At 33.8% G+C, this 17,403-nt stretch overlaps 1 protein-coding gene across 1 annotated transcript; it reads right to left on the bottom strand.

Moving 5' to 3' along the window:
- Positions 1-8,135: 8,135 nt before the first annotated feature.
- On the bottom strand, positions 8,136-17,174 carry LOC105332140 (nucleolar protein 58). The gene is made up of 14 exons (XM_011434591.4): positions 17,042-17,174; positions 16,791-16,867; positions 16,509-16,561; positions 16,134-16,258; positions 15,840-15,976; positions 14,216-14,280; positions 13,750-13,884; positions 13,493-13,638; positions 10,426-10,552; positions 10,074-10,237; positions 9,819-9,953; positions 9,431-9,492; positions 9,029-9,228; positions 8,136-8,418 (listed from the first exon to the last, which is right to left on the bottom strand). The coding sequence occupies exons 1-14, from the start codon at positions 17,084-17,086 to the stop codon at positions 8,345-8,347; spliced, it is 1,545 nt and encodes a 514-aa protein (XP_011432893.3). The 5' UTR covers positions 17,087-17,174; the 3' UTR covers positions 8,136-8,344.
- Between the last annotated feature and the right edge of the window lie 229 nt (positions 17,175-17,403).

The raw sequence follows: 17,403 nt of genomic DNA, 5'->3' as shown, positions 1-17,403 counted from the left end.
ACGTAATCTTGAGTTTTCAACGTTCTCTTGAACAAGCAAGTGGAAATCATAACCTTTTGAATTTTTCACTTCCAAAGAATCTGGGGGAATAAGCCTTGCAAATGCCCACGACCTTCTCATACCTCTAATAAGAAGTAATAAACGTACGAGTTAACTGGGCATTTAAACGGTGGACAGTATTGTCCAAATGAAAATGTCCAAAAAGGCGTAACTGTGCTTAAATTTTATAGTATTTACATATACTTTAAACTGGCAAATTTGAAATGACAATCGTTTACTCATTTAAAGAGTTTAAATACAAAAATGTTGATTACTTTCTAAAAATATTTTATTTACTAATTTACCTCAGTCATCATATACAACCCCTAACGCAGGGGAGTCGACAAAGAGTATGGGGGAGTCGATTCCACCATTTGTAGTAGTCGATTTTTTCCGCTTCGGGAACAGGAGGAATTTAGGTAACACCTTTTGTAGGTATTTAAAACAAGTTTTTCAAAAAAAAAATGAGTGGCGTCGGAATCAAATTGAAAGTGGGCGGGGGGGGGGGGGCTAGACTTGTACAAAATATTGACAAGCAAAAAAAGGTCTTTGGAATGTAAAAACTTGCAAAAAAAAGTTAGCGCCCCCCCCCCCCCCCCCCGGTTCCGACGCCTATGATATATACCACACGGAAGACAGCGGTAGTCAAACCACTAACGTATAACAAGGGGACTTGTTATTCGTCACTGGTCATTATACTTTGTGTTGGTCATTGGTCCGAGTGGTCTATGTGTCTTCTGTCTTCTGGTACAACTACTATGCTTTTTCTTTCACAACAAAACACGCATTTGTAATGTGATTTTCCTGCCGATACAATTGGAAGTGAAATACATGCCTAGTTAATCGTTGAATTTTCATTAGGCGCACACTGTACGTTTGACTTAGCTTGTATTCTGCATTTTGAGCACAACTACATGCTTTTGTCCAGCGTATGTCCCTGTTGTGTTAACAAGACTCTCAAGGATTCAGAGATGGGACGTTTTATCTTGACATTTAATAGTTTCTTGCATGCACAACAACCATCTGTTTACAATATGAAATCGTGCAATCTTAAAGAGAATATCATACATTTCATATTTTATAAAAGTAGTAGAAAACGTATATCAAATTATTTCGAAATTATTATTAGCAAATTTTAAATTATTAAGAAAATAAAAGAAAAATGCATTTTAACAATGTATATTATTAAGTTTAAAAAGAAATTTACATTTTAACAATGTAAACAAAAAAATAAACAGAAAAACTCAAAACGCGTACAATTCGAACACCCGCTTTTACAGTGACATTTATTCAAAGAACTTCTCGCTTACCACTACACCACCGATTCGCTTGTTTAGAGAATATAATATAGCTGATTGTATTGTTATCAGTATTACGCAAACAACTGGACTTAGTCATTTAAAGACCAATCTTAAAAATTAAAAGAAGAAAACTTACTTTTTACTCAGAGTGGGTTTTCGTACCATTTTTTTGGAAAATCGAAAAAGATAGGCGTTAATATGTGTTATCAATATTCGTTCTTTAAAAAATGGTACGATGACCCACTCTATGAAAAAATATAATTTGAACATCCGATTTCTATATCATTTTGTTGCCAAATTAGCATATAACTATTTTGTTGTCTTAATAACAATTAAATGTGAAGTTACTTTTTGTGGGTTATGGCAGCACTGAATGTATATGATTACATATGTTTAATAAATGTAACAAAAGTGAAATTTGTTAGAAAAAAAATGTTAGTTTTTTTAAGGTGGCTCTATACACCACTTTTTGATGACGCAGTACGCAAAAAAGTAAGTCTGGAAACATGCATTTCGGGTACTGGGTGATTTAAACTGAGGTTAATTGTATGGGAACCGCTATTTTGAAAAATTTGTTAAATGGATAGATTTAATTTGATAATTGGAAAATTCATTACTTACAAGTAATGTGGTATGTGACACCTTCACGTTGTGTGGTATTATTTATCGAAATAAACAATAAAATCAAGTATAAATTTTTAAAGAGTTTCTTTAGCATCATCGATATGTTACACCGTAGCGCAGTGGGTTAGTGGGTTCACTACAAACCAGTAGGTCATGAGTTCGATACCCGTTGAGAACAATAAAGTTTTTAACTATCCAAAAATTTCTAAAACGTATTTTTTGGTTGAATACCGTGAAAGAAAATTCTAAACAGGTGAAAATATTTCAATTATAATATACTTTAATGCACATTAATATCGACACCTAACGGGGATGAGAGGGTTGCTTTGGATTTCTCTCAGGTTGGGATACATAAATCCTATTAGCCTAGTCAATGTTCCCCTTTATTTATTTGACTTAGTTTTGCACTAAAGCGAATATATTCACTTATACAGGGCAAAGTCTATAATGAAATATGCATGTATTTATCATTCCAACATTATATTTAGGAAATTTTCTTCAACTCAAATGAAAAGTCCCCAAAGTGTTTGGGCCTTGGGACTTAGGAACGATAACCCTTACATGAGGAACTTTCATACCAAATAAAATTTAAAATATTTTTTGTGTTTATTTACAATTGTTTTCATTCAATTTTTTATTTCACATTTATTAAAATACATTTTCTTATAACATGAAGCAACTTTTTCAGATGATTTGTCAACAGAGAAAGAAAATATGAAAAAATATGTTTTGGGGAAATACTAAAAAAAATTGCAATAATAACATTTTTGAATGTTAAGAAGTGTTTTATTTTTTTTATGTGTCCGAAGGAAATATCCATCATATGACAAAATAATTTCTCTCAATTTGTTGATAGCTGTCTTTTTAAAAAATATTTTACAAAAACACGAAAAAACATTAAAAAATTCTTTAAAAATACCTATAGTATCCCTATCGTCATTTTAATATTTGATTAGTATATGTTTTGTGGTCTTCTATTGAAAATTGGAATAAACTGTGGGTGTATAGAGCCACCTTAATGGACCTATGTGGTTTTTTGCCTCGGGTTATTCCCCCAGATTCTTTAGGAGTAAAAGGTATACTTTATCAGTTCAAGTTTTACTTGGGAATTCCATCCGTTGTCTCCTAAAAATAGCAGGACAACGGTCATTTGGTACCATAGAACAAATCTTTTTTTTTAGTTTCACCAAAGGCAAACCACAATTAAGGAATAAAACAATTTAAAGTGCAACTTTTCTATAAATTCTGGAGTATCAAAAAGGATCTAAATGGAAAAATATGGGGATGAGTTAACCATACTTCCCTCCCTTACAGATGCACCACAACGCAGGCACGTTGCATCGTTTTGGAAAGTGGGGGCCAACCTCATTATAAGAAATCAGGGGGAGGGGGGAGGGGCTAGTATTCCTTTACCTTTTGATTTCACTCTTACTTTCCTCATTTTCTCTTCCATTTCTTATATGCTCCACAACTAAAGGGGGGGGGGAACTCCCCTATAATCAATTTTTATACATGTAAATTTAAGAAAAATGGCGGCTGCCAGAAAAAGTGGAAACCCCCCCCCCCCCACTCTCCCCGATCCCCGATGCTACGTGCCTGCACGAATTTAGGTCGTCATATCCAGGAAGAAGCTGATTATGTTCAGATGATTACCAGTAGGGGATCAACGATTGCAAAAGTTAAAAAAAAAACATCATACCAAATGTCTCTGATGACGTCATACCTGATCATAAATCTATATTCAGCGCTCTTCATTAACACTTAAATGGATCCCTACAGTGATAAGTTTACACACGGGCATCGTTGGTCGAATCAGTCGAATGTAATAATCACGATTGCCATACTAAAATACCCATATAAGACTTGGCTTATTCTTTTATCTTATATACAATAGCTTACTTACGTTTACCTACTATTAATGATAAACAAGAGGCCCATGGGGCCACATCGCTCACCTGAGCAACAATGGGCGTTCTTAAGATATTGTGCCATATGGTCCCTCTTTAGAATAACAAAAAATAAATATTGTAAAGTATTCGAATTTTACACTTATTTTTGCATACACGTTATCTTTGACATTGTACCTTCATGAAATACTATTTTTTACCAGAATAAGAAAATCCCACGCAAGATATAAATTGAACATTTGGTAGGGGTACACTGTTAAGTTGTTAACTTCCAATTACCTATATTTTCGTTCTGCCCCCCCCCCCCCCCACCCCCCCCCCCCCCCCCCCGCTTTGTAAAGCGATCAAAATATATGAGAGCATATAGGTACATTTTTTTCATCAACTACTTATTAGTTATTGTATTTTCAAAAAAAATATAATAGTTGTTTTTTATTTAAAAAATCTTACATGTAAAGATGTGAAAAAGAAAATTGTACCTCAATGTGCTCAATTCCTCAATTAAAAATATTCAAAAATTTAATTTGTCTTCTCAATTATAAATTAATTGACTGTTATTTACCTCGCGTACAAACCAGGATAATTTTCCGCTGTGATATTTTCTTAGGAATAGCAATAATTACTTTATCCCCGCAACAGAAATGTGTCAAGGGGGCCCCAGAGAGTAGGTATATACAGAATATCATTCTTTTATTTTGTTTGTACAAGTATTTAACATACTCTAATTCATATAGAATTCCTAATGTTCAACCAAAATTTCAGCGTCAATCGTAGAATTATAAGCAAGATACAGAGCTCACAGTTCGCCTGGGTTTGAGTCATATTTTGTTCACATGAGTTTATTACATTCAGCTTAAGATTTTTAACTTGGTATTTCCTATTCAGCATTTAAAATGGAAAAAAAGAATGGCCTAAGATTTTCAATTCTTTATTCACTCAAGACCAGTTCACTGGTATTTGAGGTTCAAAATTACATGTAGTTAATACAAATGTACACAAACACAGTCAAGGATCACATGTACAGTAGGAGTAATAATGACGAAAAAAGGTTAAGTTTACAATACAATAAGGCCACACCAATTTGATTTCTTGGTCTTCGGATTCTAAGCAAAAAAATATTGGGGCGAGCGGGCGATTTACTAATTTTAAAATTAAAAAACTGAAATTTGAAAATTTTGGGGCGACATAAAAAAAATTTAAGCGAGCGATTAAATTTTATTTTAAAATGTCATTTTTCCTTTGCAATACATGTAAAAAGCAGTGAAAAATTGGTGACCGTATTCGCATTATTGTATCAGACCCCTCCTGATCGCTTATTCTATCCACACATGCTGGCATTATTTACTTGTAAAACTTGCTTATAATCTACCAGGAAATGTTTGGTATGATCAATGTTAAAAAGGGCAATCATGACTAATAAAAAAAATAAAATAACCAAAAATGGAGTGGGAAACGGAACTCAAATTTCCAGGTGCGGGATTTATTTTTTAATATTATTTTTTGGAAAGCCCTTAGTCACGTGCGCGCAGATCCGGCGACCAAGAAATCAAATTGGTGTGGCCTAAGTCGTTTAAGTTGGTTTCTGGAAGAACAGACTTTGAAAAAAATTTTAAAAATATTGACAATTTTTTTTACTTTTTTAATCTTAAGTTTTTAAAATCTGTGTACAAACATAGAATTGTGAGCAAATCTCTGTATCTTGCTTATAATTCGAAGCTTAACCCTCAAATATGGTTAGTAAATAGAAATTGTAAACAATTAAACACTATAACAAATAAAGAACACAATTTATTTTTTCGAAATGAATCATATATATACATGTATATATACCTACATATTTCCGTCAGCGGTATCAAACTCTATTTAAACTGAATTAACTCGAGAAAATGCCGAGCATCTTAACAAAACCTATTGCATTAATCTACCATTACGCAAAAGATAATGCCGAATTACCGATAGAATGAATTGTATTTCAGTACTTTTTGATACATCAGATTTTGCTTCATTTGGGCAGGTAAACAGTTAAGTGTTTGATTTACCGAAGTCTCTGTTTGATTTGATACGTAAAAATCACGAAATACAGACGATAGTTCCCGGGTTACAAAGCATAATAAATAATGAAAACGAAACGAAAATCAGAACAAGCTAACACCACCGTCATGTGTGAAAACTGTCGACGCATTGAAATATTTAGCCTCAATTTACTTCACAAAATCGGCACCAAGATATTTTGCATGTTTCAAAAATTTCCCTTCATACGCGAACTGTTGCACAACAAGCAAATTCATCATAGTCAGATCGACCCTTTTTCGTATAATGTCATGGCTGCTTTAAACAAAGAACCTCGTTTTAGAAGTATCGAATACGAGTCTTGGTAAAATGGGTATGCTAACCCGGGCCGTGGCAAAATTCGTAAACAAAAACAGGGCACGAGCCTTATTTACATGACGAAGAATTGTGAGCCCTGTATCTTGCTTAAAACTCATCGACTGGCACCCAAATTTCATTTGACCATTAGAAATCCATTCCTAATTAAGGCATTGTAAATAATAAAAACAGAAAAATAAAATTTGACCAAAATCGTGATCATGCCCCTTAAACGGAGACAGCCGAGCGTCTGGTTGAACGAGACTACATTGAACTCTAGCGGAGGAATACATACGACTTTAAAAAATATCTAAACTGTTTGTGCCATTTAAAATCTCACAATGTTTAAGTAATTTTTCCTGAAAAACAATGTTTCAGAATACATTGCATCGAATTTATCGATTATTTTGAAGAACTGTGTTGTCAGCGGTATTGATTTGTGCTTCGGTCCAAACACTGTTACACTTTCGGTTTGCTCGAGTAAGTGCATAGGAGAGTTGATTAAAATCAACTCCCAAAAAACCTCCAAGTATGACTATGATCACACCCTCTTACCTACCAGAAATCTTGCAACAAGGACTATATATATGTGAAATGTTTACATTTTGGTGAAAAAATTAAAGATAATAAGAGTGCATGACCAGATACTAAAGAGGTGCAAGACTCTAATGATAGGAAATGGTTTTCCCATAATTTGTTCAAGATAGCTTTTACATGAGCGTGTTTTCAAAAACAATGACTAAAAATGGCTAGTATTCATGTTTCACCCCCCCCCCCCCTCCATGACCAGACGGATATTCTTTCCCAAAGCATTTAAAAAATGAAAAACTTTACCATCTTCGCCCTATCTTTAGAACCCATCTCTTTGCATTAGATGCATCGAATTGCATGCTAGTTTTAAAGAAGTTAAAATATATGACGCCGAATGAATATCAATTGCAAATAAAATTTAAGCAATTGTGTTTCTATGTGAAAAGTGACCCTATCCCCTCCCCATTTGGTGAACCCTACTCCTGAGGATCTTTATTTCAGCAACCTTGATTTGATACTACCTGGCGATTCTTCCATATATTTACCAACTATTTTCGAGAAGATTGCTCCTTTTAAAGAATAAAATGCTTTCTTTGGTAATTTATGCGGGACATGAAGGCGACCACAGACTAGAAAAACTACATAACCCAAATAAATCACCAAAGTGAGAATTTTATTGTTTATACATAAATCTTTCTTTAAACTGATTGTAAAAAGTATATCATATTCACTAAATTACTGTAAATGTACATCAGCTAAAAGAAACAGCCAAATTGTCTCCTATTGGAATTTGAGTCTGGCTTCATCATGATTAGTTCCTACAGTCCTTAATTATTCTTAGATCACTGTAGGTTTCGACCAATCAATAAACCGGCCTTGTATATTTCAGTTTGGCTGTTTCTATAGAGCTATGAATTAACTAGTTTTTGCAAGAAATAGAGGGATTCATACTCAGTATATGTAAAAAGTTTTTTTAATACATCAAGGTCATTTCATAATTTACCGAAATAATCTTATATTGCAACAGTATATCTACTTTCAAGAAGCAGCAATACTAATGGATTTTTTGCTTTTGCTTTTTAAACAGATCATTTAAGATGGAACATTTTTTCCTATGTTTTTGGCACAGACACTTGTCCTGACATGCAAGACATTTCTTTTTGTAAGTAAATAATTGCCCATACTGTACTAATATCAATGTTTTTGTTATATCATAGTACAAAAGGAAATAATCAACTTATAAAAATACCCGGTAAATGTTTTCATAGTGCCTGTGATTTTTTTGAGCTTGATTTGTCTTTCTTTTTTAAAAAGCAAGACCTCTCAACACCTCATACAGTCATATAAATGAAAACTACTAACATGATTGGGTATATGAATCCAATCAGTCTATTTACTGGAGGTAAAATATAACAAATTATCCTTAACAAAGAGTTGACATAGATGACTCTGAATACAACCAGCACATTCTCCACCTCTCTCTCTCTTTCTTCTTTTAACATTCTGACCAGTCTATAAAACAACAAGATGAACACATGATAAAATGGTTGATCACATGATGTCATTATGACATCATCAGTCACTATCCGGTTCTTCTTTAATTTTCTTCTTTTTCTTCTTCTTCTTTTCTGAGTCTCCAGATGGCAGAACTGGAAAAAATAAACAATAATCAATTGCATAAGTAACATTCACCCTGTCATGGGGTGGCCTGCCTACAAATTGAATCACAAGTGAAATTACGAGTCATTGTTGTTTTCATCAATAATATCATGAAGGTATTCACCTATGAATTGACTTGTACAATGAATAAATACCTTAAAATAACATACATGTAATTGGCCGATGTATACTGTAGATTTCTAATCAACACACAAGGAATTAATAACCACGTAAAATCGCGAACAGCACATCTCACAGATTTTAAAATTTTGCTTTTATTTTCAGACAGATGTAAACTAAATGAAAGCAGGATAAAACTTTATCACTGGCGGTTTTATCCTCTCACGATTTAATGCAGAACGAAGAACGGTTGAACTTTGGTATCTCAAACACCGATATCTCGAATACCATGGATTTGTCGAAGTGATTTTAAGTCCCAAACACTTAGAATACTTGATTATCTCGAAGTTTTTAACCAGTCCCATTTAGTTCGAGATAACGGGGTTTGACTATACTTGCATAATATAATGAATCTACAGTATTAATCAAGCTAGTTATTGTTGCTGTATTTGAACACTTGATAAATAATGCTATACTGACCTTCCTCCAAAGGTTCTTCGCTCTTCCTCTTCTCCTTCTTCTTTTTCTTCTTTTTCTCTGAGCTTGGGGCATCCCCACCTTCTTCCACTTTGGCGACCTTAGGCTTTACATCTTCCAAATCCCCATTCTCCTCAAATTTTCGTTTCTTAGAGGCACTTGGCAAAGTTGAGTCAAATGCTGTGTCATATGTTTTTACTTCACTGAAAGTAAAAAATGCATAAAAACCATAAAACTTCTTGAAAAGCGAAAATGCAGACGTATATTTACAACCTTTCTTGTTAAGATTATTGTTCGCCAACTCCCAAAAGGACATCAATAAAGTTGAAGTCTAGTTATCTATGGTGTTTGACCACATGTTCTTACTAAACTGTGAATGGTTTTAGTCCCTGAAGTAATTCTTACCTTTTGTTGTAATACTTCTCAAATTTTACAGGAGTTTTTCCACTTCCTGTGCTTTTTCTTGCCTGAAAATAGATATAACTCATGTTTCAAAACTATTTAAGCAACAGACCATAAACAGCATACTTCAAGTCTAATTACATAAGTATGTACAATTAAAACCCTAAATTTGATTATTGACTACAACCATTTTATGTCACATTAGGTCTCAACATTTGCTTTGTATAAGTCTGATGATATTAGCAGAAATAAACTTATAATTTTATGGTGCTTAATTTCTTTACTTTCAATTAATTACCAAACAAATCAAGAGCAAAGTTGTCAATAAACAGCGGAGCCCTGGAGCAGTGCTGTCACTGACAAGTGGAGCCCACACCCCTGGGGTACCAACCTTTCCCTCCTCTAATGATCTCATGCGTTTTTCCAACATGGCTCTGTGCTCCATTCCTAGCTCAACATTAGTGTCTTCTCCTAATGCATCAACACGAATCGCGAGGGCAGCTTTAGCAGCAAGCATTCTAGACATCTAATAACAAATACATGTAGGTTCATCATCAAGTCTTTTTATTGCAGTAATTTCATGCATAAACCAGAATAAAAGTTCACATTAATACCATTTAATGTAAGTAGTTTTCCAAGAACCCACCTTTCCCTTGAGTTTTTGATTGGCCTGCCCGACCAAAGAGGCATGGTAAATGAGACCATACTTTGGGGTGTCATGCTTGGTTTTCAGGGCTCTGAATAGAGCTTTTTCGGCCCCAAGAATCTGAACTGTGGAGGAAGGGTGCTTAGCCAAATTCAGCAGGGAGCCTGCAAAAGAGGCACATGCCATTTTTACATCGAGAGGAGTGGTATGTGTGACATTATAATCACAGATTATTTGTCTCCTTGTGTTTAACACCTCCTCAACAACACTTAGGCACCAACCATAAAAACAGCATCATGATTTGGTTAAGCACATTTGCGTATCAAATGATGAACACTCCTCATATTGTTACCTGCATGAGCTATAAGTCGAGCTCCCACCAGCTCTCCTACCAAGACGGTTAGGTTGGGCGCCACAGCCATCATCCTGTTTTTCACATACTCGTACAGTTGCTGTCTGTATTCAGTAATCTCTATGACCTACAAAAACAAAAGGTTTGCGATCTTTATGAAATCTTTATTCTCAATTTGTAAAGTGCATGACTGAAAGAATATATTACAGTAAAAGTGTTTTCACTCTTCATGAAACAAGTTTTTGAATTTTTCTAATGACAGTTATTTTCTTTCAGAAACATTTCACATCAAAGAATTAGTTTTCTGTCACTTTATCAAGGATGCAAAAGATTACTGCAACAGGTGCCCCTATGTTCTTGGCTCACAGTCTCAGATATACTCAGACATTTCTTGTCCTCACAAACAATCAGATGATCAGAATATTGACACATCATTGACTGTAACAATGAAGCTTCAGGAACTTAAAACCTGGATAAATCATCACAGGGAAAGAAAACGTTTATCCCAAAGAAGTTGTACAATAAAGCTAAAATTATGATAACAACAAATCTTTTGAAATCTAATTCAAAGTCTGTAGCTTGTTTGGCCCACTCTGTTTATCATACCTGGTATACAAGAGACAATAAAATTGCCAAATACTTGTTAAACAATTAAATTCATTATTAAGTAAACCCCACGCCTTTCACTTCCAAAAGAACGGATATAGTCAACCTCCCGAGAGTCAGTGACATATACATGTACAAATTAAATCTATTGTAGGACGTTAACTTATGTAACAGCTATTTTGAAACGAACACTTTTAAAACGTGCTAAAATACAGACGCTATTTAATGTGTACTATGTCATCTGTTTCAGAGAGTGGTGAAACGGAATCGGAAATCCACAGTGTGGAATCCGGAAAATCGGATCACACTCTGTAAACTTGACAGTATCAAGAAAGGAAAATAAATGGGTATATAAATATACATACCTGTTGAGTGTGGGCTTCCTTTCATTAACATAGGTTTTTAAAATAACAACAGATGTGTGTTAGTGTCAAGAGAACCATAACATAACATACTGAATATCAATCATTTTACAGAAAGGGGTTGTTTTGATCATTTAGAATGGTTAAATTACAAGACAGCTACTTTAAACCTCCCGTAGCCTCAGGTCAGACAAACAAATGACGACATATCAGAGAATTCAGCTCAGAATACTACCTCATCATGGGCTGGTGGGAGTACATGCTGGGGTAGGCTGTTTTTAATCATAATGTTTTCAACTGATTGATAAATAGACAACCAATGATATTTGATTCTTTGAATGACATATTTTGATTGGTATCAAACAAACAAACTTAGAGGCCATTGAAGGTTTTAAACTCATGCCCTTCAGATCAGTAGCTGTTGCTTAAAACTCATTGTGATGTTATTATACACCCAAATCATAAGAAAAATATACAGTTTCAGACAATTCTTTGTTTATTTTAAAACAAAGTACAGTGAAATGTGGTTATAGCAAACTTCTAACGACTACTGGATTTACTTTGCTATATCTACATATTTCGGTATAACGGTATATTGGACTCATAACTAATTGCAAAGTGAATTTAGCTAAAACATGTTGTTTTTTTTTACACATTTGTATTTACTTCCGCAATAAATTATTTTGAATGAAACCTAAAATAATCAGATTGTGATTTGAAAATATATGTTACAAATCAAATCATTCTATATCCATAAAATAGTTATCTCGGTAAAATTTTGCAATAATTTGTTAAGAAAGCTGCTTGGGACTCCATAAAACTTTGCTATATCCGAGATTTTGTTATATCCATGTTCGTACAAAAAGATTTTTACTGCATGTCATATTAATACAGTAATACTCACAGGACGGGCGATTTTACCTAGTTATAAACATAAATCATTGTATCCATCAAGTTTACAACAAGTAATCAAGTCTTGGGGAATAAAAATCATTTTGCTGTAAGCATCAATGCATAATAAGCGTTTTTGCTATAACTATGTTCTAACCATGGACACCTTCAACCCTCTTACACCTTATTTTGATAAAGTTAGTTCCAACCAAATAACAATATTTACACACTGTTTTCAACTGTATAACAGGCATATATCAATAGCACAAAATCCAAGAAAAGACAAATCTGAGAAAACATTCATAGACAACTCCCACTAGGAGATTTGGTTGTAGCTGTCAGTGTGCGAGTTCTTTCTACTTTATTAAAAACAGAACTTTTAAAACTCAGATAAAACAACTTCCAAGTGCTGATGAACACAATATATGTTCAAGTTTCAAATCTTATTTGAAATTTAACAATTAAATTGTCTCCACAGAAAACAAAGTTTGTTCTTTTTAAAACAAGACAACCTCAGTGGTAGTGACGAAATAAAGAGACATCAATACTCATCAGATGATAATTATTTTATGCATCATCGGTTGTCATCAAGGGTGCTCATGGGAATCTTTGTGAAGAACATCACTTTAGTTTTTGTAAAGAAAACAACATTCACCCCCCCCCCCTCCAAAGAAGGCAACAAGTATGTAGATTTTTATCTTTGATTATAAACTTATTGCATTCAGCTAAAAATATGATGTACAAGAGAATATTGATGACTTAAAGATTAAGAACAGAATGTCTAATTACTTTTATAATAAATATGTAAGGTGTCCTACAGTAACTGAAACCCTGACTCATAACATATGTAATGATAGTACACAATTCACCATGATTACATCAAAACTTTGTCCATGTGAAAAGAGACATAAAACAAAACTCTAAGACAGTTGGAAAAACATCTAGAGAGGTATTTTCTATCACAACAAGCAACCAATTCACATCAAAATTCCAAATTTTGTTTGAATCTTAAACAATCAATAGTCTAAACATTGAATATTGTTTCTTGTCTTTTTAGCAAGACAACCTCAGTGGTAGTGACGAAATAATGAGACATCAATATTCATCAGATGATAATTATTTTTATGCATCATCGGTTGTCATTAAGGAGGCCAGAATTTACAGCCTCTGCTGTAATTAAATCTATTAATAAAAAGTAAATAACTTACTTGATCACAGAGGTATGTGATATTCAAAATGTCTTCCTCTGAGATTTCTGTTCCCATGGAGATTTCTGCTGCCTGTTTCACTTCCTGTTCTATGTCCTCCGGTAGGATGTCCGAGAGGTCTGTGTTGACTGCATTTGTTCTGTAACCTGATGGAAGCAAGGATAAGTGATTGTTTATAATAGATTTTAATATAGAATGGATATTAATTAAATTAGCAATAAGCAGTTTCTTATCTTCTTAAATCAAGTTAAGATTACCCATTTTCTTGACAGATTTGGCATACGCTAGGTTGTCTCCAATGATCTTTGTGAGCTCTGGAAAGTGCCAACCATACCATTCCCTGGTTCTCATTATGTAATTGTTCAGCTCTTTGTCAAGATCATCCAATAATGCTGAAATTTTATGATCACTGTCTTATATGCATTGTTAAGATAATTTGCTAACATTTTCTCCATTTTCTGTTATAACTCAACTCTCAGAACAAAAATTACGATTAAAGTGTACGCATTCTGCATTAAATCCAACAGGATTGCAATAGTGGTGATGTATTAACAGCATTTTTTCAAATTTTTGATTTGCTAACCAAGGGTTACTTTGCATAAAACAAATTCAACAAATTAATAGCCTAGAATATTGTCATGCACAGGACTTGTGATGAATATTGGTACTAAGTCTTGTGAATTCTTGGTATACAATAGTAATTCTTTGTACGTGCATACTTACATATAGCTTGAACAATCATAGTGTCAACTTTGTCTGGACTGAACTTCAGTTTGTATCGAGATAGACTACAAGAAAAAATTACTTTTTAGTAATACTTCAGGAATGAAATGGTTTTTCTTTTAAATGAACTACATGTAAAATAAAAAACAAAGGCCCAGGAACCACATCGCTCACCTGAGCTACATTAACTTTAACTCTGATCAAATCCGCATTACAGCATAAAAATCAAAATATCTTGACAACTAAGTACAGTAGGTCTTGCCTAAAAAATGTTAAAAAAATCGATTTTTATCCACATATTTTTATGGTAAATACCAAGGCCATTTTTTTGTTTTAGTATTTGTAAGAAGATTTTTCTCTTTTCCTATATAACCCCCCCCCCCCTTTCTTTTCACTAGGGAATCATGGTTTGATCAAACTTTAATCTCTACAACCTGTGCTTTCACACAAGTTGCTGCTTTTTGACTGAATACTTTTCAAGAAAATTTTTAAAGATTTTTTTCCCTATTTCTTCCTATGTAAAAATTTCACCCCCCCCCCCCCCCCCCCCATAATGTGACCCCATCATACCCCGGGGATGATGATTTGAACAAACTTGAATCTACAATATCTGAGGATGCTTCCACTCAAATTTGAGCTTTTCTGGCCTAATAGTTTTTGAGAAGATTTTTAAAGATTTATTTTATACATTCTTATGTAAAAATTCATCCCCCCATTGTGGCCCCATTCTATCCCCGGGGACCATGACTTAAACAAACTTGAATCTACACTATCTGAAGATGCTTCCATACAAGTTTAAGTTTTTCCGACTGAATAGATTTTAAGAAGAATTTTAAAGATTTTCTCTATATACTCCCATGTAAAAATTTGACCCCCATTGTGGCCCTTCCCTACCCCTGGGAACCGCGATTTGAAGGAATTTAAATCTTCACTACCTGAGGATGCCTCCACACAAGTTAAAGCTTTTCTAACCTAACAATTTTTAAGAAGAAGATTTTTAAAGATTTTCTCTACATATTCCTTAAATAAAATTCCATCCCCGAATAGTGGCCCCATCCTACCCCTGGGGACCATGATTTTAACAAACTTGAATCTATACTACCTTCCATATAAGTTACAGCTTTTCTAGCCTAATCAATTTTGAGACAAAGATTTTTGAAAAATACCAACAAATTTTTAATAATTTTAAATTATCTCTCCTTTAAAGAGGGTTTAGCCCTTCTTTTTTAAACAAACTTGAAACCCCTTCACCAAGTAATGCTTTATGCCAAGTTTGGTTGAAATCGGCCCATGGGTTCTGGAGCAGAAAATGATGAAAATGTGAAAAGTTTACTACAATGCCAAGGCCTACAGACAACAGACAAATTTTGTTCAGAAAAGCTTACTTGTGCTTTCAGCTAAAGTGAGCTAATAATTGTTCTGTCACAGCTAAAAATAGGCAATAGGAGTATTGCTGCAGAACAATTATTTTTAAGACTTCTTTCTCAGCACAATCATAATGAAATGTAATGTCTGAGGACATCAGTGTTGTCCTCAATCATATACAAAAGTTGTGCAATATCACAACAAAGAGAGGAAATGGACCATATCAAAAACATGCAAAGTTGGAGAGATTGTAATATACCTGTGTGCTAATCCTAGCGCCATGGCTGCCATTTCTTTCTGTGGCAGGCCTGTTATAAGACTGTCCATCTGGGATCTGATTCCTCTCATCAACTCATGAATAGCCGAGTTTGAGACACAACTGATATTAAACTTTTCCTATTCATACAAGAAAATTGCTTTACTTTATTAAAACTAAATATGCCAATTAAAATTTTCTGGTAATGAGACAATCATTTTCTTTGAATTCAAAAGTTTTCAATTAACAAAAATATCTAAATGGCTGATCAATTCATAAATTTGGTTGATCTAACACCTTAATAACGTTCCCCAGCTTAGCATCAGAAACTGCCAATTCTTCCTGGGCATCTGATGCTATGACCTTCTTCATGAGTTTCTTCAAAGGTTTACTCATCTTGCCCTCAACAGTGGCCGTGGCAGCTGCAATAGGGAAAAAAGTAAGGTTTTAACTTATTTATTCTGACTGCATTAACAAAGAAATGAGAGGAAGACCCCAAACAACATGTTGAAGAACAGTCATGAAGGAGAAAGAGGAAAGTGGATGGAGATCATGAGCTTAGCAAGGGTTGCGTCTGCGAACATAGATTGGAGGAGTCATGGAGAGATTCTGTTGAACATATATTTTTCACAAAACCTAAATGAACCGAAAGTTGCTATTAATCTTACACACCTGCAAGGGCTTCAGTTGTGTCTTGGAACTTTTTGAAATGCTTCATTTTCAATCTGAAACAAGTTCAACCTTTAATCAATACAACACCAATATAAATCAGTCAATCACTGCACATGTTACAAGAATTATCAAGAATCATTTTTTAAAAAAATTTTTAATACATTTTTTATTAAGTTCTTGAAATTAATTGTTTAAAACACATAATCCCTTTCACATTAACATTGGCAGCTGATTGGCATGCAAGCATCTTCGAAATCATTTTTGTTAATATAAACAACTTACAATTGATTAGCCTTTTCTGCTGATTCAAAATCTAGATACAAATTTTCTGTTTTCTTTAATTTCTTTTCATCCAGCAGCTGTAAAATACATGTTTTTAATGATTGCATTTGTTTGCATTTGTTAGACATGTTTTCCACGTTGTGGCAATATTATATACAAATATCTATAATTTTAAGGACAAATTTTATGACAATTTCATTTGTCAGCTCGATTTAATGAAACTGCATCCACTAAAAGACTTAATAACTTACTTTAAACACCGCATAACCGGCTGCTGTTTCAAATAATACCAACATTTTGTTTTCATAAAATGATCTCCTCGCACATCAACACCACGAGGTTCCTTTCCTTCTACTGCGCATGCGCATTTCAGAAAATTTTGACTATCGATCCCGATTTAATTGGGGGGTTGAACAGAATTGGATCTGCATGAAAATATTTATAAAGTTGGGCTACATGTAGCATTGCACATCGACTAAAATATAATATCGCTTAATATCATTATGTGAAACCTTCCAGGACACTATTATTATTCCAGGAGTTACGATTTTAACAAAACTATTATAACATAATGCATGAATGACAATATTTAAAATTTACATCCCTCTTTTAA

The sequence above is a fragment of the Magallana gigas genome, chromosome 2 (assembly GCF_963853765.1).
Source record: "Magallana gigas chromosome 2, xbMagGiga1.1, whole genome shotgun sequence".
NCBI classification, from domain to species: Eukaryota; Metazoa; Mollusca; class Bivalvia; order Ostreida; family Ostreidae; genus Magallana; species Magallana gigas.
The sequence above is the reverse complement of the archived record's forward strand: the minus strand, read 5'-3'. Positions and strand labels throughout refer to the sequence as shown.